We start from the raw sequence: 25,100 nt of genomic DNA on the forward strand, positions 1-25,100 counted from the left end.
ATATTATTTAATTTGAGGGTTATTTTTTCAAACTTTAATTCGTGGTATTTAATGTCGTCAGTCGATCGTTTAACTAAAATTGTTTGAATGTGGATAAACGCAGGAAGTTTTTTTTTTTAACTTTTTTAGTACACAAATTTTTTTCCTCTTCACAAAATGTTATGTCTCTATTTAAATAAAGATACGCGTAATCAAATTACAGAAAAATATTTACTAATTAAAACATAAATAACAAAGACAAAATGAAAATTGAAAAGTATACTGAAAACAGATTTTTTTGATCGACACCAAAAGTTACATCGATTAATCGAACAATTGGATACAACGAAACCAAAAAACAATGTAATTATTATTTCGTATTGAATATTGAGTAAAGTAATAGAAAACGCCAGGAGGTAAGTAAAGTTTACTTACTTTTTGTGAAATAATGGGACCGAGTGATAATCGCCCTGTTGGAATATAGGAAATTAGTCATGATCAACAACAGACAGATATTCAGAATGATACAGAAGGCGTGGGAAACTCGTTAGTTCCACACATGTTTGTTCAGTAGAAGCCTTGAGAATCCATGGTGGTTGCTAACTGCCACCCAATTTCATTGTTTTTACATATATTGCGGACTGTAATGAGTGATTACGAACACCCCAATAGCACAGTAGTATAATTGATATGCATTCCTTTCATGTGACATCCTCGGTAACATATATATGAAATCTGTTCTGTCACATGGTGGTTGGTAGTCATTAAAGTTATTTTTATTTAGTGAAAGAACTGTGTTTTATATACGTGTCGTAAGTATATTAATATAACTAATTATAATAATATAGAAAACTCTATAATAACACATTTAATAATTAATCACATTTGCATAGGTAGAAGGTTACATATTACTAGGTTATATTATTAGATATTTTTACATGGATTTGAAAACTGTAGTTACCGGAGGCTAAACAGGAAAAAGAAAAGGAGGTTATATTATTAGGTTATTACATATTTTTTGGTAAATTATAGAAGCTCACCCGTGATGGAGTCAGATATCCGAATTAGCAAACGGAAAATTAGTCGTGAACAACAAGAGACAGATATTCAGTCTTATACTGGAGGCGATATAGTTTGAAGTATTCTCAAACAAGTAAAAGAAAAACGGTAAACATATTTATAGAAATAGGTAGATTTCGATGTGTTTGGGTTTTTTCAATTGAAGTCATATCCTACATATATATTAAATTTCTGAACTGGTCGTGATTGTTTAATTGTCTGAAAGATAGTTGTAGAAGGTTCTCGTAAACTTTCTATAAGAAGAGATAATCTCATATTTTTCTGTTAAATTTTTCACTTTTCCACAATGTCTTCTTTGTACCACAGAAAATTAATGCAGTCTGGCTTTACCAGAAACTGCAATAAATTTAGATGTTTAGTTAATCGTATGCTTCTCTTGAAATTTTCATCCAAAAAATCAGTAATATCTTTATTAATGGTGCATACGGGCTTATGAGAGGCTGCAGTTTTACAAGTTTTCATGTCAAATGTTACTATGCCAGTTAATCAAAAGGGAAAGACGCTTGTCAATTACAGTAGCCGAATAGTATGCTTATGTTAAAAATACAGTATAACATTAAAATGTCATATTATGCTAATCTATAACTCTGGCGTTTGTCAGTCGGATTCTTGTGTGACAGAGTTATAACTCTATTATTATTAATCTATTATCTTATAATATTAGATCTTTTTACCTCTGAAAATATTTTGATTCTGTAAAAATAAAAATTTCATCTTTTATACAAGTGAATTGGCTTCCATTAATACTTAAAAAACATGCAATAATCTTTGTTTAATTTAGCATCGAAATCTATATACCCAGTGAATACTTTTCCTATGAAAAATATTGTATCATTTTAGGTAATAAAAAGTGATGATCTCTACTGTTATTGTCTACTCGTGTATATTTTTTGGAGATTTAAAAATTCATTTATACCATAAACTGTGGTTTTCATGTGGTGTTAGTTATAAATATATATTATTTGTATAAAAATCATTTCCAGACATAACATACATGTTATTCCTTTAAAACCTGCTTTGATAGTCACACTATAATAATAGAATATTATTATTACTTCATATTTTTTTGCAGAGTATGGATGCACAAATTAGTGATTCAGTTTTGGAAGAAAATCCATTATCCTAGCCCATTAAAAAAGAAAGCACGCATGAAACAGGGCAACAAGAATATTTGTTTGTACATCTTGCCAAGACAGATGATGGTCTGTCAGTATTTAAACAAGTAAGATTTTTTCTTCTTTGTCTTGGTAAGTTAAAAACATAAAACCTAGTTATTATAAGAATTCTTAATTATTCTATTCATTATGATATTTTTATTTACTGTTTATAGCCCACATATCATCATTTTGCATTTATGTCTAGCTTGAGATATTTTGATTTATATTGTAAAAAACATTTATTAGTGCAGTATAGGGCGGTAAATAGCTTTGTTTAACAGATTGCATCTAACATTTTACGTTAGATAAACATTTTTTACAACAGTACATAACAATAAAAATACAGTGAGCAAATGCCTCATGCCTTAAACAAAGGTGATAAACATATTCATTTTATACTCTCATTTAACATTTATACCCACTTTTAAATGAGTACAAAGCTATCCCCTTGTCTTTATAAACCATGTTTAGTTACGAGAAACTTTGTTATTGGTTTCGATAATCCTTATTCTATGTCAATGCATTTTTGTTTCCAAACAAGGTTGATATGTTTTTTTATATTTACACCAACAACCTGTTTCTTTTACCAAACCATTTAGATTGTGGTTAAGCGCATTTTTCTATTGATCTATTAATTTACTTACAGTGCCTACAATATTTTACTTTTCTGGCACCATCATGTGCCAATATATTGAAAGGTTCCAGTTGAATATTATTATAGAAGTACTGAAATGGATGAGTTATTCCTATGAAAATCAATTTGTTTTATCATTGTAAGAAACATAGTAGATATATTTTTAATAGATGTTAATTATATAAAGATAATAAATTATTATTATTATTATTACTTTATGTTTTCTGCAGAGTATGGATGCACAAACTGATAGTTCATTTTTTGATGAAGATCCATTATCTTCCAGTATTAAACAAGAAATCAAGCATGAAACAGAGCGAACAGAACATTTGATTGCTACTGTTGCTATGACAGATGATAAACCGACAACATCTAGACAAGTAAGATATTTTCATTTACTTTTTGATGGTTTACCTAATATTTAGCATTCTTGTTTAACACTTGGTATTTTAACTAAAATCTTAAAAAAGTGTTATCAAACTGTATGTGAAATGATAAAACCGTATTTGTAGGATTGACAAGTCACATGTCACCCCTGAAAACTCATGGCTTTTGATAAAGAATAAACATTCCGACAGTGGTTTTATATGAGGTTTCTTGTTTCTATCTTTATAGTGCCAAAATATACTGTTTCACATCACACAACAAACCTACTGAAATGCAGCTGATATATTCTTGCAAGTAAATTTATAATCTTTTCACAGAAACCAGTTTTATAAAGAACATTGGTGTCCTCAGAGAAACTACTTCATTGTGTCTCTTATGGTACTGTAAATGTGGCATGACCATAACAAATTCTGTGACATAACAAACTGTTTACTACCTCCCAATTGACTGCAGATATATTTTTAATAGAAGTTAATTATATAAAGATAATAAATTATTATTATTACTTTATGTTTTGCTGCAGAGTATGGATGCACAAACTGATAGTTCATTTTTTGATGAAGACCCATTATCTTTCAGTATTAAACAAGAAATCAAGCATAAAACAGAGCGAACAGAACATTTGATTGCTCCTGTTGCTATGACAGATGATAAACAGACAACATCTAGACAAGTAAGATATTTTCATTTACTTTTTGATGTATGTTATTTACCTACAAGAGTGAGTTACACATTTCTCAAGAATTGTTATAATGTTTCTAAATCACATATATTCAGATTCATACCACAAGTTTTTAATGCGATTTATAACCTGCTGAGGTATAAACTGAGTTATTTAAAAGATTCTTAAATGCGTTCTGATTTTAAGAGAACTCTATGAGCAACAAATAGATCTTCAAAAACATAACAAAATTAATGAACCTGTGGCAATGACATTTAGTGTTAGCTAGTGAACATCACTTCAGGTCAATTATGGATGTGTTGTAGTATCAAAGCTACAGTTCAATTGTGTCAAGGTTTATGAAAAACTCTTGCCCAATCTTGGCCTGTGATAAAACAGTACAATAGCATCTTAGCCTTAATTAACACCTGAGATTCGAATTCAATAACATATCATTTAGAAAAAATTAGTTGATTATGAAGTTACTTATTTTTCTTCAACAGTCAACATTGATAAAATTTTGAGTAGTGATGAAAGCATCTCTTTATAAATTCTATAAATTTCATTGTTAAGATCTCTAAAAGTGAAAGTGAAAAAAATAAAAACATCAAACATATTCTCGAAATAGGCAGATTTCTATGTGCTTGTGTTTTTTTAAATGAAATCATATTCTACATATAAATTATATTTTTGATTAAATTTGATGTACTTGTCGTGATTGTTCAGTTCTCTGAAAGATAGTTGTAGAAGGTTCTCGTAAACTTTCTGTACAAAGAGATACTCTCATATTTTTCTGTTAAATTTTTCACTTTTCCACAATGTCTTCCGTGTAACACAAAAAATTAATGTAGTCAGGCATCACCAGAAATGGTATAATAAATTTAGATGTTTAGTTAATCGTTTGCTTCTCTTGAAATATTCACCCAAAAAATCAGTAATGTGTTTATTAATGGTGCATATGGGCTTATGAGAGGCTGCAGTTTTACAAGTTTTCATGTCAAATGTTACTATGCCAGTTAATTAAAAGGGAAAGACACTTGTCAATTACAGTAGCTGAATAGTATGCTTGTGTTAAAAATACAGTATAACATTAAAATGTCATATTATGCTAATCTATAACTCTGGCGTTTGTCAGTCGGATTCTTGTGTGACAGAGTTATAACTCTATTATTATTAATCTATTATCTTATAATATTAGATCTTTTTACATATAACATATGTCTATGTCTAGATACTACATATGTCATATGTCATATTATGCTAATCGATAAGTATCAACTCTGGCATTTGTCAGTCGGATGCTTGTGTGACAGAGTTATAACTAGGGTCAGGTTAGGACACTCCTTTTTGTCTCGCGTTCTTCTAATACTTCATGGAAGACAGCCTTATTTTATGTTACTGGTATCTTAACTCTTTAATTATCTTTTTACCTCTGAAAATGTTTTGATTCTGTAAAAATTAAATTTTCATTATTTATACAAGTGAATTGGCTTCCATTAATACTTAAAAAACATGCAATAACCTTTGCTTAATTTAGCATCGAAGTCTATATACCCAGTGAATACTTTACTTATGAAAAATATTGTATCATTTTAGGTAATAAAAAGTGATGATCTCTACTGTTATTGCATACTCATGTATATTTTTGGAAATTTAGAAATTCATTTATACCATAAACTCTGGTTTTTCATGTGGTGTTAGTTGTAAATATAGATTATTTGTATAAAAAATCATTTGCAGACATAACCGACACGTGTTAGTGCTTTAAAACCTGCTTTGATAGTCACACTATTATAATAGAATATTATTATTACTTCATATTTTTTTTGCAGAGTATGGATGCACAAACTAGTCATTCAGTTTTGGAAGAAAATACATTATCCTTGCCCATTAAAAAAGAAAACACACATGAAAAAGGACAAGAATATTTGTTTGTACATCTTGCCAAGACAGATGATTGTCTGACAATATTTAAACAAGTAAGCTTTTTTCTTCTTTGTCTTGGTTTAAGTTAAAAACATAAAACCTAGTTATAAGAATTCTTAATTATTTTATTCATTATGATATTTTTATTTACTTTTTATAGCCTACACATCATCATTTTGCATTTATATCTGGCTTGAGATATTTTGATTTATAGTCCAAAAAACATTTATTATTGGAGTATAGGGCGGTAAATTGCTTTGTTTAACAGATTGCATCTAACATTTTACATTAGATAAACATTTTGTACAACAGTACATAAGAAATAAAATACAGTGAGCAGATGCCTCATGCCTTAAACAAAGGTGATTAACATATTCATTTTATACCCACATTTAACATTGTTTATAAAAAGAGTACAAAGCTATCCTTGCCTTCATGAACCATGTTTAGTTACAAGAAACTTTGTTATAGGTTTCGATAATCCTTATTCTATGTCACTGCATTTTTGTTTCCAAACTAGGTTGTTGTTTTATTTTATATTTACACCAGCAACCTGTTTCTTTTACCAAACCATTTAGATTGTGGTTGGAAACCTTGTTGGTAAGAAATCGTTACGTATTTTTTGTGAAATTATAGACCCTCACTCGTGATGGCGTCAGATTTCTTAATTAGCAAATAGAAAATTAGTCGTGAACAATATGAGACAGATATTCAGAATTATTCTGGAGGTGAAATACTTTGAAGTATTCTGAAACAAGTTTAATAAAAACATTAAACATATTTATGGAAATAGGCAGATTTTGATGTGCTTGTGTTTTTTCAGTTGAAATCATATCCTACATATATATTAAATTTTTGATTAAGTTTGATGTAGTGGTTGTGATTGTTCAATTGTCTAAAAGGTACTTGTAGAAGGTTCTCGTAAACTTTCTATAAGAAGAGATAATCTCATATTTAAAATTTTTAACTTTTCCACAATCGCTTCTTTGTAGTACAGAAAATTAATGCAGTCTGGCTTTACCAGAAACAGTGTAATAAATTTAGATCTTTAGTTAATCGTAAGCTTCTCCTGAAATTTTCATCAAAAAATCTGTAATGTGTTTATTAATGGTTGGTTGATAATGGCATATGTGAGGCTGTAGTTTTACAAGCTTTTCATGTCAAATGTTACTATGACAGATTAATTAAAAGGAAAAGAAGCTTGTCAATTACTGTAGCGAAACCGAACAGTATGCTTATGTTAAAAACACAGTGTAACATTGAAATGTCATGACATATTATGCTAATCAATAACTATCAATTCTGGCATTTGTCAGTTCAAGGTGCTTGTTTGATGGAGTTATAAGTAGGATCCGGGTAGGACACTCCCTTTGGACTCCTGTTCTTCTAATAGATTGTGGAATACAGCCATATTTTATGTTACTGGCATCTTAATTCTTTAATTATATTTTTACATGTGAAAAATGTTTGATTCTGTAAAAATTAAATTTTCTACTTTTATACAACTGAATTATCTTCCATTATTACTTAAAAAAATGCAATAATCCTTTTTTAATTTAGCATCAATGTTTATATACCTAGTGAAAACTTTTCTTTTGCAAAAAATTGTACCATTTTAGGTAATAAAAAACGATGACCTCTATTGTTATTGCCAAGTCATGTATATTTTTTGGAGATTTAGAAATTCATTTATACCATAAACTGTGGTTTTCATGTGCTGTTAGTTATATAAATCTACATTATTTGTTAAAAAGTAATTTCCATACATAACTGACACAGGTTAGTGCATTAAAACCCGCTTTGATACATAAAAAGTCTTAAATTATCTCTAACAGTATAGTTAGTTCCAAGCTCTTAACTTCATCAGATGTTATGTTTGAGTAATATTTCATTTAACATGCTTATTTTAAGTCACACTTTTGTAGTAGAATATTAATATTACTTAAAATTTTTTTTGCAGAGTATGGATGCACAAACTAATGATTCAGTTTTTGAAGAAAATCCATTATCCTTGCCTGTTAAAAAAGAAAACATGCACGAAACAGGGCAACAAGAACAATTGTTTGTACATCTGGGGAAGACTGGTGATGAACTGACAATATTTAAACATGTAAGCCATTTTCTTCTTTATCTTGTTTTAAGTTAAAAACATAAAACCTAATTATTGTAAGAATTCTTAATTATTCGATTCATGATAATATTTTTATTTATTGTTTATAGCCCACGTAACATTTTGCATTCATGTCTGACATGAGATATTTTGATATATAGTGTAAAAGACATTTATTAGTGCTGTATAAAGGGTTAAATAGCTTTGTTTAACAGATTACATTTAACATTTTACATTAGATAAAACATTTTGTACAACAATACGTAACAAATATAATACAGTGAGCTGATGCCTCATGCCTTAAACATAGGTGACTAACATATTCATTTTACACCCACATTTAACATTGTTTATGAAAATGTTTTAAAAGAGTAGAAAGCTAACCCTGCCTTTATGAAGGGTATCGATAATCCTTATTCTATGTCACAGCATTATTGTTTCCAAACAAGGTTGATGTGTTTTTTTATATTTACACCAGGAACCTGTTTCTTTTACCAAACCATTTAGATTGTGGTTAAGCGCATTTTTCTATTGATCTATTAATTTACTTACAGTGCCTACAATATTTTACTTTTCTGGCACTATCATGTTTGATTATATATTGAAAGGTTCCAGTTGAATATTATTATAGAAGTACTCAAATGGATGAGTTATTTCTATGAAAACCAAATTGTTTTATTATTGTCAGAAAAATAGTAGATATATTTTTAATAGATGTTAATTACATAAAGATAATAAATTATTATTATTATTACTTTATGTTTTGCTGCAGAGTATGGATGCACAAACTGATAGTTCATTTTTTGATGAAGATCCATTATCTTTCAGTATGAAACAAGAAATCAAGCATGAAATAGAGCGAACAGAACATTTGATATCTCCTGTTGCTATGACAGATAATAAACCGACAACATCTAGACAAGTAAGATATTTTCATTTACTTTTTGATGGTTTACCTAATATTTAGCATTCTTGTTTAACATTAGATAATTTGATTAAAAGCTTAAAAAGTGATACCAAACTGTATGTGAAATGATAAAAAGTTACGTGTATGATTGTATGATTGACAAGTCACAAGTCGCTCCTGGAAACTCGTGGCTTTTGATGAAGAATAAACATTCCGAGCGTGGTTTTATATAAGGTCTCTTGTTTCTTTCCTCATAGTGCCAAAATATACTGTTCCTTATCACACAACAAACCTACTGAAATGCAGCTGATATATTCTTGCAAGTAAATTTATAATCTATTCACAGAAACCAGTTTTAAAAATAACATTGTTGTCCTCAGAGAAACTACTTCATTGTGTCTCTTATGGTACTGTAAATGTGGCATGGCCATAACAAATTCTGTGACATAACAAACTGTTTACTACCTCCCAATTGACAGCATGTTGTATTATTACTGTTAAAACATCCATAAAACATAGAAATGAATAAACGTAAGTAATATTGTATTTCATACTATTCCTATTGGTCTTTGATAACAGCCATGAGGCTACTCTTCCAGGATCTATACTTCATGCATAGTTTTTAGTGTGGTATTTATTCTGAGGGTTCCTTGTGATTTTTAATCTGGTTTTATGCTATATTTCTCTTATGATTTTTCAGTATTCATTGATTAGAATGTTTTTTTCATGTGTTTTAAATTATATTCGGTAATTATAATAAAATGATTATACGATAGTAATAAGAGTATTGCATGATATAAATCTGAAAATTAGTAGAATGTATTGAAATGCCACTATTTTTTACCAAAAAAATTGCCTTTTTGAAACCATGGAGTGCATCAGCTTTCTCAAAACAATTTCTTAGAGTTTCTTTTCACTGACATTTTTAGAAAAGTTCTGTTTTAAGTACATGAACCAGGAGTATTGTCCACGTCCTTGACGAAATTGTTCATTAATTCTTGTTTGATATGTAACAGAGTAGATACACATTTTTAGGCCATGGGTTTAGGCTGTTCTTTTCTAATAAAATGTTTTTTTTCTGTCCCTAGTATCCCATTCACACAATAAACATCAGTAGTTTGTGTAACTTAGCTGCAGACCAAGAATAAATGCAATCACTTTCAAATCACCACAAATACTCCATTTAGAAACTGCATATTGAAGCTTTTCCAATATAGATTTAAAGTTTTCATAAGTTTCTTTCATAGTAGCAGAGTGGGCCACAGGTACTGATGGGAATTTATTGCCATTATGCAGAAGCACAGCTTTTAAACTAACTTTAGAGGAATCTATGATGAACAAGTGCCATTCTGTTGGGTTATGTTCATTACAAAGTGGCTGCATAAGAGAAGAAATGTCATTACAAAACACTAAGGCATTTTCTTCAGAAAAATAACTTTAAATTCAGAATGATTACGATAAATGCTACATATCGTATTCCTTTATAAGAAGATTCCATCCTTTTTGCCGGGAAGCAAGCATTCCAGATTGTTTTTTGGATACGTTAAATCTTTTATGAGTTCGTTAATTTTTACTTGAATCAGTAAATGAGGCTCAGATGACATGCTTTGTTCATAAGCTGTATCACCAGAATCTGTTTATTTTTCTTTCTTACATCCACCAGACTCTGAGCTCCCTTCGTCTAATGTCACATGTTCTGGATACTTTGGTGTTGTCAATTCTTCGCAGTATGGATCTATTCACATTGCAGAATGTAAGTTTGATTACAACAGTGTATGTTTTGATTTTGATGTAATCCCTTTAATGTTTGTTAAGCAGAAATAACAGTCAGAAGAGTGATTTTTGGGTTCCCTCCAAATCATAGGAAGAGCTATGGCATGTGGCGCTTACATTTTTCCACACAGTGAGAAACCTAGAACATGATAAACAACAGATATATGGGACCCAGGCCCTTGTTTTCAAGTTCACGAAAGTAAAGTGATTTAACTAATATAATACAGATTCCTTCTCCAGTATCTTAACATCAATTTTTTTTCATGAAAATATTTTTGAAAACCTTATTCAATAATTTGGAAAACTGCTGCCAGTGAACATTGCATTAAAAATTTTTTAATCCATAAATTTGTTAAAAAGAAGATACAGTTTGCACAAAGCCCCTTAAAGAATTATAACAAGATAGAGATCTAAAAGTACTTGAGTAAAACTCAAAATTATAAATAAATTTATTTACACACAGTAAAAAAAGTTTTTTAATGATTTCTCAATTGAAGTTGAAGCGTAACATATAATCATATAAACACATCACGAGGTAACCAAATTTTAATGAGTGGTAGTATTTTAAATCTAGTTTTAAAATAACTATTTTTTCTTACTTAGTTTTGTTAGAACCAAGGGTTTTGCAGAATTGTAAAACAGCTTATAGTAACAATGCTGAACATGTGCTCATCCAGTGAGGTGATTGCATAATCCCTTTTTCCGTTTATCCAACTGAGTTTTTTAAACACTAAAATAACCTGTAGTACATTGAGATGTTGTACTATACAATCCCTTAAGATTTACCCTAAATTTAGAAAGAAGTATGATTAGCTCACAGAAGAAAGTAACTGAATACAACTTCACTTCTAAATTTCTTAAGGAAGCTCATCATGGGATACTTTTATCATGAGATTGATTTTGCAACTGCCAAATATCTCATGTAATGTTGCCAATAACGATGGTCAACATGATTTTTGACTCACGAGTACCAATAGGTGTATTTAATGCAGTTCATTATCCTGTTTTCAAATATGTATTCGTAATTACTCCATTACCTACAGCTTCTTTGTTATTTTAATTTTTTTAGATATTAAAAATATTTTTTTTTGTCAATTGTCAACTAAAAGATCATAGAAAATTATAAATATGATGGAACCAAATGAGCTAACTCAAATAGTAGTGTTGCTATTGTTGTGTAGATTTAGACGTGTATAAATATGTACAAATGTTACCTAGTGCAGCGTAGTCATCGGAACAATGCCAGTTATGAGATAGTAGTGAACCAGTAAACATGTCATTGTAAGTGCTTTGTGTGTTTGAATTATTGTGTATTACATATTTACAATTTTATTTCTTTTAATTAGTCGTTAGTTACAAAATGTCTAGAGTTTTTTAAATCATTTAACTTCTTTTTTTATGGATGTGGTGAAGTAATGCTCTAGTCCCAAAGGTGAAACCCTTACTCTGTTACTTAAAGTGTAATGAACTTTATTTTGGGTGTAAAGTCAAGACCAAACAAGGGCCCGGATCCCATATATCTGTTGTTTAGCATGTTCTCTAGGCTTCTCACTGTGTGGAAAAATGCCACAGGCGATTGTTAAATTTACTAAAATTACTCTTTTGACTAAATTATTTCTTACAAAAATTACAAGTGAATTTCTTCTCCACTGTATTAGTAGAGATATGTGTTTTTAAATTACTCCGTCGAATAAACATTTTTTAGGAAAATTATATGTTACGTTTTTTGACAATATGAATAGATAAGTGTGACTCTAAAGTAGATCTCTGAGTGAAAGACTCCTCACAAAAAACACATGTTTGATAGGAAGATGACAAGATATATATGATATTCCTTACTCTAACTGGTTTTTCTGTAATTTGCAAGCACTTTTTTTTTTAAAAGAAAAAGTATATTCTTCATCGATGACATAATCACAAATGCACTTATATTTAAATTTATTGCAAACCACACATTTTGATCTCTATAAACTACTTTCAGTTATTCATTCCTCCACATTATCGATAACTTCTTCAATAAGATCCTAAAAAAAAAACTGTTAAGTTAAAAATCTATCGTAAAATTTTGTTATTTTTAATATTCCAACTACAAATTGGCAACTTATACTTTAATATTAAATATCTTATGTTTATATTTAAGCAAACACAATATGTTTGTTTCAAAGTATCAAAAATAAAAATTTCATTAGTATTAGCAGTTAAAATACAGAGGACAAAATGTAACACAATCAAACTATGCGCTACATAGCGCAGAAATTAAAACTGGTCAGTCAACAGGCAATTTCATAATGCCGAATAAAATAACAAAATTTAAAAAAAATTACTGTAGTTTAATTCTGTTAATATTAACTGAAAATAGAACCCTGGCAATAAGTGTAGATATTTTCCAAACTCATCCCCAGATTAAGATATTGGTCATTACATTTGTTCTTAAAACATCAAAGACAGAGAAGAGTAATAAGATCGGTTTATCATTTTTATTAGATATTCATCTACTGGAAGAATTGAATGAAATGAAAAATAAGAGAAAACAAGCTTAGTACTGGATGGGTGAGTCAAGTAAATAATGAAAGAATTATATACTGAAGGTTCAAAATTATATTAATTGACCATGAAGATGTCAAACAAATTATTTTAATTTCTCTTTAATACCTTCTGATGCACAAAAATGAGAGTGCCATGAGAAAAGCAGTGTATGATGAGATAAAACTTGAAATAATTGTATGTCATTTATCTACAAGATTGAGCTATACATTTCTAGAGAAATGTTATCATGTTTCTAAATCACATATATTCAGATACATATCAAAGTTTTTAATGCAATTTATAACCTGCTGAGGAATAATTTCTTAATTAAAAAATTCTTAAATTTGTTCTGATTTTAAGAGAACTCTATGAGCAACAACGTTAGATCATTAAAAACATAACAAAAGTAACATGTAGCAATGACATTTGGTGTTAGCTAGTGAACATCACTTCAGGTCAATTGTGGATTTGTTGTAGTATCAAAGCAACAGTTCATTGTGTCAAGGTTTGGGAAAAACTCTTGCCCAATTTTGGCCAGACAGTGTGATAAACAGTAGAAAAGCATCTTAGCATGTAATTAACACCTGAGATCCGAATTCAATAACACATCATTTAAAAAAAATTAGTTGTTTATGAAGTTACTTATTTTTCTTCAACAGTCAACATTGATCAAATTTTGAGTAGTGATGAAAGCATCTCTATATAAATAAATTCTATAAATTTCATTGTTAAGATCTCTAAAAATGAAAGTGCCTTGGTCCAAGAGTGAAAGAAGCGTGTATTATTTACGTGTCGTAAGTATATTAATATAACTACATATAACATATGTCTATGTCTACATACTACATATGTCATATGTCATATTATGCTAATCGATAAGTATCAACTCTGGCGTTTTTCAGTAGGATGCTTGTGTGACAGAGTTATAACTAGGGTCAGGTTAGGACACGCGTTCTTCTAATATTTGATGGCAGACAGCCTTATTTTATGTTACTGGCATCTTAACTGTTGAATTATCTTTTTACATCTGCAAATTTTTTGATTCTGTAAAAAATAAATTTTCTTCTTTTATACAACTGAATTGGCTTCCATTAATACTTAAGAAAACTTGCATAATCTTTGTTTAATTTAGCATCTATACCCATTACATCCCACATAATTATAATTATACCATTATAATTTAGTCTATATACCCAGTGAATACTTTTCTTATGAAAAATATTGTATCATTTTTGGTAATAAAAAATGATGACCGCTACTGTTATTGTCTACTTATGTAAATTTTTTGGAGATTTAGAAATTCATTTATACCATAAACTGTGGTTTTCATGTGGTGTTAGTTATATAAATCTACACTATTTGTATAACAAGTCATTTCAATACGTAACTGACACAGGTTAATGTATTAAAATCCGCTTTGATATATAACAAGTCTTAAATTATTTTTAACAAAATAGTTAGCTCCAAGCTGTTGACTTCACCAGATTTTAATTATAATAAAATGATTATTCAGTAGTAATATGACTGCATGATATAAATCTGAAAATTAGTAGAATATATTGAAATGCTACTATTTTTTAGCAAAAAAAACGTGCCTTTTTGAAGCCATGGATGGTATCAGCTTCCTCAAAACAAGGTTAATTTCTTAGAATTTCTTTTCTCAGAGAATTGAATTTCATATTTAAATGGTAGTATAAATTAAATTTGTGCTTAAATAGTTGGCAGCTCACAAACATCCACTAGAAACTGTTGAAACCATCCCCACTATTGAATTCACTTTGCACAGTCTCTGGCCAATAACTTTTGAATTGCTTTATGTGGGAAAAGACTGTGCTTATTACAAATTGCCTTGTTGCAGTTGTTTTTCTGTTAAGCTAACTTTGCACGGATTTGTTAAGACTACATCACATAGTAGTCGATACGTCTTCATCAAGTACTTATGGTCTACCACTTCACTCATATTTCTTTACTGATCCAATCTCCCCAAAGTCTTCGATTAGTGTTCTTACGCTACATCGACCACCATACCTGGAAATCTAATAAAATACTAATCTTTCACTGTCTGTATATACTCCTTATGCTTATGAAGATGTGTTAAATGAGAAATATTCATTGTTCAGTGTGCACATGGAAAGACAGACTCAATCGTTTAAATGTAATGAACAAACAGTGATAGGAAAGAATCATATCTTCTTTAGTTGAGGGGTCATATTCTTGTCGCAACATCCTGACCGGGTCATGGAAGCTAACTGCATTCAATACAGAATTACAAACCTTTGTAGAAAACATTACTCATATTAACACAGAATAAAATCCCTCAACCTATAATCATGTTTATGTAGTTACTTTTTGAATGCACTGGTTTATGTACTTCCTGTTAGAGCTCGCGCTTTAGAATGGTATATTTTCATCAAGTTAGATGGTGAATATTTTTTCTAAAAAGATGCTAATCTTGTTACTCAATACTTTGTTACCAAAATAGCTGTGAAAAAAATATGTTTGGCTTTGTGTGAGTTGTAAAGGGTGAGAAAAAAGTCTCCTTCTTTAAAAATTGACCATAGAATGCAAACAACTTAGTGATTGATTTGCCCTGTTAAACAATTTTAGAGATCTTAGCAATGAAATTTATATAATTTATTTATAAAAAGATTCTTTCATCATTACTCGAAATTTGATCAATATTGACTGTTGAAGAAAAATAAGTAACTTCATATTCAACTAATTTTTTCTAAATGATGTGTAATTGAATTTAGATCTCAGGTGTTAATTACATGCTAAGATGCTATTGTACTGTTTTATCACATTGTTTGGCCAAAATTGTGCAAGAATTGTTCCCAAACATTGACACAATGAACTGTAGCTTTGATATTGCAACAACTCCACAATTGACCTGAAATGATGTTCACTTTTTTTTGGCTTAAGTCACTTGACTGGTTTGCTGTAGCTCTCCAAGTTTCCCTATGTATGCTAGTCATTTCATTTCGGTATACTCCCTACATCCTACATCCCTTACAATTTGTTTTACATTGGCCAAACGTTGCCTGCCTACACAATTTTTTCCTTCTACCTGTACGTCATATATTAAAGCGACTATTCCAGGTATTCTTAATATGTGGCCTATAAGTCTGTCTCTTCTTTTAGCTATATTTTTCCAAATGCTTCTTTCTTCATCTATTTGCCGCAACACCTCTTCATTTGTCACTTTATCCACCCATTTGATTTTTAATATTCTCCTATAGCACCCCATTTCAAAAGCTTCTAATTTTTCTTCTCAGATACTCCAATTGTCAAAGTTTCATTTCCATATAAAGCGACACTCCAAATGTATACTATAAAAAATTTTTTCCTGAAATTTACATTAATTTTTAATGTAAACAAATTATATTTCTGACGAAGGCTCGTTTCCCCTGTGCTATTTAGCATTTTATGTTGCTCCTGATTCGTCAATTTTTAGTAATTCTACTAACCAAATAACAAAATTCTTCTACCTCCATAATCTTTTCTCCTACTATTTTCACATTCAGTGGTCCATCTTCGTTATTTTTACTACAATACATTTCTTTCGTTTTGTTCTTGTTTATTTTCATGCAGTATTTCTTGCATAGGACTTCATCCGTGCCGTTCATTGTTTCTTCAAAATCCTTTTTATTCTGAGCTAGAATTACTATATCATCAGCAAATCGTAGCATCTTTATATTTTCACCTTGTATTGTTACTCCGGATCTAAATTGTTTTTTAACATATTAATTGCTAGTTATATGTAAAGATTGAAACGTAACTGGGATAGGGAGCATCCTTGGCGGACTCCCTTTCTTATTACAGCTTATTTCTTATTTTCTTCCATTATTATTGTTGCTGTTTGGTTCCTGTAAATATTAGCAATCATTCTTCTATCTCTGTATTTGAACCCTAATTTGTTAAATTGCTGAACATTTTATTCCAGTCTACGTTATTGAATGGCTTTTCTAATAAATGCCAAGTATGTTAGTTTGTTTTTCTTTAATCTTTCTTCTACTATTAATCTGAGGCCTAAAATTGCGTCAATTTCCTATCCCTTCAATCCCTATACTTTTCCTGAAACCAAATTTGTCTTCTCCTAACTAACTAATTGGTCTTCCACTCTCCTCTCAATTCTTCTGTACAGAATTCTTAAGTTTTTTGGTGCATGACTAGTTAAGCTAATTGTTCTGTATTCTTCACATTTATCTGCTCCTGCTTTCTTTGGTATCGTGACTATAACACTTTTATTCTTCACATTTATCTACTCCTGCTTTCTTTGGTATTGTGACTATAACACTTTTTTTGAAGTCTGAAGTAACTTCCCCTTTTCCATATATATTACACACCAGTGTGTATAATCTATCAATCGCTTCCTCACCTGCACTGCGCAGTAATTCTACTGGTATCCCATCTATTCCAGGAGCCTTTCTGCCATTCAAATATTTTAATGCATTCTTAAATTCAGATCTCAGTATTGTTTCTCCCCTTTTATTGTCTTCAACTTCCTCTTCTTCCTCTGTAACAATTTTCTAATTCATTTCCTCCATATAACTCTTCAATATATCCCACCCACCTATCGACTTTACCTTTCATATTATAAATCGGTGTACCATCTTTGTTTAACACATTATTGGATTTTAATTTATGTACCCCAAAATTTTCCTTAACTCTCCTGTATGCTCCATCTATTTTACCAATGTTCATTTCCTTTTCCACTTCTGAATACGTTTCTTTAATCCATTCTTCTTTCGCTAGTTTGCAATTCCTGTTTATTGTATTTCTTAATTGTCTATAGTTCCTTTTTACTTTCTTCATCACTAGCATTCTTATATCTTCTACATTCATCCATCAGCTGCAATATATCATCTGAAACCAAGGATTTCTACCAGTTCTCTTTGTTCCACCAAAGTTCGCTTCTGCTGATTTAAGAATTTCCTTTTTAACATTCACCCATTTGTGATGTCCTTTTCAAAAATCTTCTTACCTCCTCTTCATCAAGCTTCTCTAAATTCCACAGATTCATCTGACTCCTTTTCTTCAGGTTTTTAAACCCCAATCTACATGTCATTATCACCAAATTATGGTCGCTATCAATGTCTGCTCCAGGGTAAGTTTTGCAGTCGGTGAGTTGATTTCTAAATCTTTGCTTAACCATGATATAATCTATCTGATACCTTGCAGTATCGCTTTGCTTTTTCCGTGTGTATATTCTTCTACTATGATTTTTAAACTGGATGTTGGCAACTACTAAATTATACTTCGTGTAAAACTCTATAAGTTGGTCCCCTCTTTCATTCCTTTTGCCCAGCCCGTATTCACCCACTATATTTCCTTCCTTGCCTATTCCAATGCTTGCATTCCGGTCTCCTATCTGTTATTAAATTTTCATCTCCTTTTACGTATTTAATTGCTTTGTCAATTTCTTTGTATACACACTACTTCATCATCATCATGGGTGCTTGTAGGCATATAGATGTTAACAATCATTGTCGGTTTTAAGTTTTGATTTTATCCTTATTACAATGATTCTATCGCTATGCATTTTAAAATACTCTATTCTCTTCCCAATCTCCTTGTTTGTAACAAAACATACTCCTGCCTGCCCATTATTTGATCCGATTCAATTATTCTACAATCACCTGATCAAACATTGTTTTCCTCTTCCCACCGAACCTCGCTATTTCCTACTACAGCTACATTTATCCTATCCATTTCCCACTATAAATTTTCTAACCTACCAACCTTTTTTAGACTTCTAACATTTCACGACCCGACTCGTAGAATGTAATTTTATAATTTTCTAGTGACCCCTTCCTTAGTAGTCCCCAGCCGGAGATCCGAACAGGGGACTAGTTTACCTCCGGAATATTTTACCAAGGAAGGCACCTCCATCATTGCTATACGAAAATGCAGAGAGCTACATTTTCTTGGAAAAAAGCAGCTGTAGTTTTCCATAGCTTTCAGTACTCAGAGGACTGAGTACTGCTGATATGACTGAGTGATGTTGATATGACCATTTAAGTCATCCTGACCTACACCCTTAACAACTACTGAAAGAGCGGCTGCCCTCATTCAGGAATCATTCCGTAGTCTGGCTCTCAAGAGATACCTCTTGAGTATCTGATATGGTTGCACCTTCGGTCCAGCTACTCTGTATCACTGAGCACTCAGCACCCACACCTAAGGCAAGGTCTCATGATTCATAAATGGAGATGTACACTAGCTAACACTAAATGTCATTGCTGCATGTTAATTAATTTTGTTATTTTTTAAAGATTTAAAGTTTGTTGCTCATAGATTTCTCTTAAAATCAGAACACATTTAAGAATCTTTTAAATAAGACCAATTATTATTCAGCATGTTATAAATTGCATTAAAAACTTGTGGTATGAATCTGAATGTATGTGATTTAGAAACATAACATTTCTCGAGAAATGTGTAGCTCACTCTTGTAGGTAAATAACACATTATTTCATTCAAGTTTAATCTCAGCATACATTATTTTTCACATGGCACTCTCATTTTTGTGTATCAGAATATATTAAAGCGAAATGAAAATAATTTGTTTGACATCTTCATGGTCAATTAATATAATTTAGGATCTTCAGTATATAATTCTTTCATTATTAACTTGACTCACCCATCCAGTACTAAACCTGTTTTCTCTTATTTTTCACTTCATTCAATTCTTCCAGTGGATGAATATCAATAAAAATTATAAACCGATCTTATTACTCTTCTCTGTGTTTGATTTTTTAAGAACAAATGTAATGACCAATATCTTAATCTTTGGATGAGTTTGGAAAATATATACACTTATTGCCAGGTTTCTATTTTCAGTTAATATTAACAGAACTAAACTACAGTAATTTTTTGTTAAATTTGTTTTTTTTATTTTCATTATGAAATTGCCTGTTGACTGACCACTTTTAGTTTCTGCGCTATGTAGCGTATAGTTTGATTGTGTTACATTTTGTTACAACTGCTAATACAAACGAAATTTTTATTTTTGCTACTCTGAAACAAACATATTGTGCTTGCTTAAATATGAACATAAGATAGTTGGAATTATTAAAAATAACAAAGTTTTCCGATAGACTTTTAACTTAATAGTTACATTTTTTTTTTAGGATCTTATTGAAGAAGTTATCGATGATGTGGAGGAAAGAATTACTGAAAGTAGTTTCCAGAGATCAAAATGTGTGGTTTGCAATGAATTAAAATATAAGTGCATATGTGATAATTCCAGCGATGAAGAATATGATGATTTCAACACTTTTTCTTTTAAAGAAAAGTGCTTGCAAATTACAGAAAAACCAGTTAGAGAAAGGAATGTCATATATTCTCATCTTCCTATTCACACATGTGTTTTTTGTAAGGAGTCTTTCACTCAGAGATCTACATTAGAGTCACACTTATCTATTCATGTTGTCAAAAAAAACTTAAAATGTAATTTTTCTAAAAAAACGTTTATTCGACACAGTAAGTTAAAAACACATATCTCTACTAATAGAGATGAGAAAAAATACACTTGTAATTTTTGTAAGAAAACATTTAGGCAAGGCAGTAGTTTAAAAACACATCTCTCTATTCATACTGGTGAGAAGAAATTCACTTGTAATATTTGTAAGAAAACATTTAGACACAACAGTAGTTTAAAAATACATCTCTCTATTCATACTGGTGAGAAGAAATTCACTTGTAATATTTGTAAAAAAACATTTAGTTTGAAGAGTAATTTAAAAGCACATCTCTCTATTCATACTGGTGAGAAGAAATTCACTTGTAATTTTTGTAACAAAACATTTAGTCAAAAGGGTAATTTATTAACACATCTCTCTATTCATACTGGTGAGAAGAAATTCACTTGTAATTTTTGTAACAAAACATTTAGTCAAAAGGGTAATTTAAAAAGACATCTCTCTATTCATACTGGTGAGAAGAAATTCACTTGTAATTTTTGTAACAAAACATTTAGTCAAAAGGGTAATTTATTAACACATCTCTCTATTCATACTGGTGAGAAGAACTTCACTTGTAATTTTTGTAAGAAAACATTTAGACACAGCAGTAGTTTAAAAACACATCTCTCTATTCATAGTGGTGAGAAGAACTTCACTTGTAATTTTTGTAAGAAAATGTTTAATCATAGCAGTAATTTAAAAGCACATCTCTCTATTCATACTGGTGAGAAGAAATTCACTTGTAATTTTTGTAAGATAACATTTAGACAAAACAGTAGTTTAAAAACACATCTCTCTATTCATACTGGTGAGAAGAACTTCACTTGTAATTTTTGTAAGAAAACATTCAGGATAAAGTGTAATTTATTAAGACATCTCTCTATTCATACTGGTGAGAAGAAATTCACTTGTAATTTTTGTAAGAAATCATTTAGTCGAAACAGTAGTTTAAAAACACATCTCTCTATTCATACTGGTGAGAAGAAATTCACTTGTAATTTTTGTAAGAAATCATTTAGTCGAAACAGTAGTTTAAAAACACATCTCTCTATTCATACTGGTGAGAAGAAATTCACTTGTAATTTTTGTAAGAAAACATTCAGGATAAAGTGTAATTTATTAAGACATCTCTCTATTCATACTGGTGAGAAGAAATTCACTTGTAATTTTTGTAAGAAAACATTTAGACAAAACAGTAGTTTAAAAACACATCTCTCTATTCATACTGGTGAGAAGAAATTCACTTGTAATTTTTGTAAGAAATCATTTAGTCGAAACAGTAGTTTAAAAACACATCTCTCTATTCATACTGGTGAGAAGAAATTCACTTGTAATTTTTGTAAGAAAACATTCAGGATAAAGTGTAATTTATTAAGACATCTCTCTATTCATACTGGTGAGAAGAAATTCACTTGTAATTTTTGTAAGAAAACATTTAGACAAAACAGTAGTTTAAAAACACATCTCTCTATTCATACTGGTGAGTAGAAATTCACTTGTAATTTTTGTAAGAAAACATTCAGGATAAAGTGTAATTTATTAAGACATCTCTCTATTCATACTGGTGAGAAGAAATTCACTTGTAATTTTTGTAAGAAATCATTTAGTCGAAACAGTAGTTTAAAAACACATCTCTCTATTCATACTGGTGAGAAGAAATTCACTTGTAATTTTTGTAAGAAATCATTTAGTCGAAACAGTAGTTTAAAAACACATCTCTCTATTCATACTGGTGAGAAGAAATTCACTTGTAATTTTTGTAAGAAATCATTTAGTCGAAACAGTAGTTTAAAAACACATCTCTCTATTCATACTGGTGAGAAGAAATTCACTTGTAATTTTTGTAAAAAATCATTTAGTCGAAACAGTAGTTTAAAAACACATCTCTCTATGCATACTGGTGAGAAGAAATTCACTTGTAATTTTTGTAAGAAAACATTCAGGATAAAGTGTAATTTATTAAGACATCTCTCTATTCATACTGGTGAGAAGAAATTCACTTGTAATTTTTGTAAGAAAACATTTAGACAAAACAGTAGTTTAAAAACACATCTCTCTATTCATACTGGTGAGTAGAAATTCACTTGTAATTTTTGTAAGAAAACATTCAGTATAAAGCGTAATTTAATAAGACATCTCTCTATTCATACTGGTGAGAAGAAATTCACTTGTAATTTTTGTAAGAAAACATTTAGACTCATCAGTAGTTTAAAAATGCATCTCTCTATTCATACTGGTGAGTAGAAATTCACTTGTAATTTTTGTAAGAAAACATTCAGGATAAAGCGTAATTTATTAAGACATCTCTCTATTCATACTGGTGAGAAGAAATTCACTTGTAATTTTTGTAAGAAATCATTTAGTCGAAACAGTAGTTTAAAAACACATCTCTCTATTCATACTGGTGAGAAGAAATTCACTTGTAATTTTTGTAAGAAAACATTCAGGATAAAGTGTAATTTATTAAGACATCTCTCTATTCATACTGGTGAGAAGAAATTCACTTGTAATTTTTGTAAGAAAACATTTAGACAAAACAGTAGTTTAAAAACACATCTCTCTATTCATACTGGTGAGTAGAAATTCACTTGTAATTTTTGTAAGAAAACATTCAGGATAAAGCGTAATTTATTAAGACATCTCTCTATTCATACTGGTGAGAAGAAATTCACTTGTAATTTTTGTAAGAAATCATTTAGTCGAAACAGTAGTTTAAAAACACATCTCTCTATTCATACTGGTGAGAAGAAATTCACTTGTAATTTTTGTAAAAAATCATTTAGTCGAAACAGTAGTTTAAAAACACATCTCTCTATGCATACTGGTGAGAAGAAATTCACTTGTAATTTTTGTAAGAAAACATTCAGGATAAAGTGTAATTTATTAAGACATCTCTCTATTCATACTGGTGAGAAGAAATTCACTTGTAATTTTTGTAAGAAAACATTTAGACAAAACAGTAGTTTAAAAACACATCTCTCTATTCATACTGGTGAGTAGAAATTCACTTGTAATTTTTGTAAGAAAACATTCAGTATAAAGCGTAATTTAATAAGACATCTCTCTATTCATACTGGTGAGAAGAAATTCACTTGTAATTTTTGTAAGAAAACATTTAGACAAAACAGTAGTTTAAAAACACATCTCTCTATTCATACTGGTGAGTAGAAATTCACTTGTAATTTTTGTAAGAAAACATTCAGGATAAAGCGTAATTTATTAACACATCTCTCTATTCATACTGGTGAGAAGAACTTCACTTGTAATCTTTGTAAGAAAACATTTAATCGAAAGCATAATTTAAAAATACACCTTTCTATTCATAATGGTTAGAAATATTTTACATGTAATTTATATCTAAAACCTTTAAAACAAAAGTTAAATAAGGTTGACAGAGTGGTATAAATTATGTCTATTTAGTATAGGGTCTTTGCAGTTTGTAGCTATGTTTTTTTTTCTTTTTGCATTGCATATACACTATTATTAAAACTAATTATTTTATACATAAGATGATTTGGAATGATTTATATAATGTATGTATAATTCTTTTAATAAAAAAACTTTTTAATAACTTGTTTATTAAATGATTCATATTTCCTTGTTTTCAGTTTGTCTAAGAAATATGGAGACATGTAGGACAAATTTGTGAATACATTTATGGTTATTGAAAATTAACTTTTTGAGACCACATGCAAGATTTTTTTTCGATAAACTTCTAAAGTTTTTCCATCAACACCATCAAACCCTACACTATAGAACTTCCATGGTTTCTGTTCACCAACTTTTGGTTTATGGCTTATGGTTTTCACAGACCTTTTTTGAAACTAATTTAACACCATTCAGGGTGTTGTTGCAGAGACTGAGACAAATTATATGCTAACGGTATTATGTACAGCTATATGGTGACCAATTGAGGTCGTTTCTTTTGAATTGCTAGGTGCAGTAACTTAATTGTCAACATTACAGGTCTGAGTCTGTCATACTGCCTGGCAGCAGCAGCTTGTGACGCACAATGCCGTTCAAGTCTCGCTAAACACACAGTATAATCTTCCTGGTCATCAGCGTGGGCTTTGCCACAGACTATGGAGTTTCTCTTCACTTCAGTCACAATGTTTTTCGCACGTTGTTTTCTTAATTATTAAGCTTCCATGTTGTCAAAATTAAAGACTTCTTACAGGGGATCTTTCATTTGTACAAATTCACGTTTAAAATTTATATTTTAAATACTGGTCTCGTTCGTACCCCGTGTTTTATATCTATCAGAATAATTATTTACTTTTAGAAATGGACATTTAAAATCAAACACAAAAAAATAAATAGATGTATAAACTATATTTATACTTGCATTTTTAAAATCAAAGTCGTTTAATACCAAATTTAAAGAAAGAGAAAATAGATTCTTAGTGATTCAGAAAATATCACTTTGATTTTCTGATAAGTAGAAATAATAATAAAGATAGATTTCTAAAAATCTTTCTAATTAATTTTTTTATTTTT

General features: G+C 29.9%; 1 protein-coding gene and 1 pseudogene across 1 annotated transcript in view; both read left to right on the forward strand.

Annotated features, from left to right (window-relative positions):
• The first annotated feature begins 552 nt into the window (after nucleotides 1–552).
• The window catches only part of LOC142333198 (uncharacterized), a 58,698-nt gene continuing 34,150 nt past the window's right edge, over nucleotides 553–25,100 (forward strand). The window contains exons 1-7 of the mRNA XM_075380170.1: nucleotides 553–791; nucleotides 2,132–2,281; nucleotides 3,081–3,230; nucleotides 3,761–3,910; nucleotides 5,731–5,877; nucleotides 7,785–7,934; nucleotides 8,707–8,856. Of these exons, the coding sequence (XP_075236285.1) occupies nucleotides 3,084–3,230; nucleotides 3,761–3,910; nucleotides 5,731–5,877; nucleotides 7,785–7,934; nucleotides 8,707–8,856 (744 nt within the window). The 5' untranslated portion in view covers nucleotides 553–791; nucleotides 2,132–2,281; nucleotides 3,081–3,083. The remainder of the gene's footprint in view (nucleotides 792–2,131; nucleotides 2,282–3,080; nucleotides 3,231–3,760; nucleotides 3,911–5,730; nucleotides 5,878–7,784; nucleotides 7,935–8,706; nucleotides 8,857–25,100) is intronic.
• Nucleotides 10,526–23,294, forward strand: LOC142333314 (uncharacterized; annotated as a pseudogene).

The sequence above is a fragment of the Lycorma delicatula genome, chromosome 12, assembly GCF_047948215.1.
Source record: "Lycorma delicatula isolate Av1 chromosome 12, ASM4794821v1, whole genome shotgun sequence".
NCBI lineage: Eukaryota > Metazoa > Arthropoda > Insecta > Hemiptera > Fulgoridae > Lycorma > Lycorma delicatula.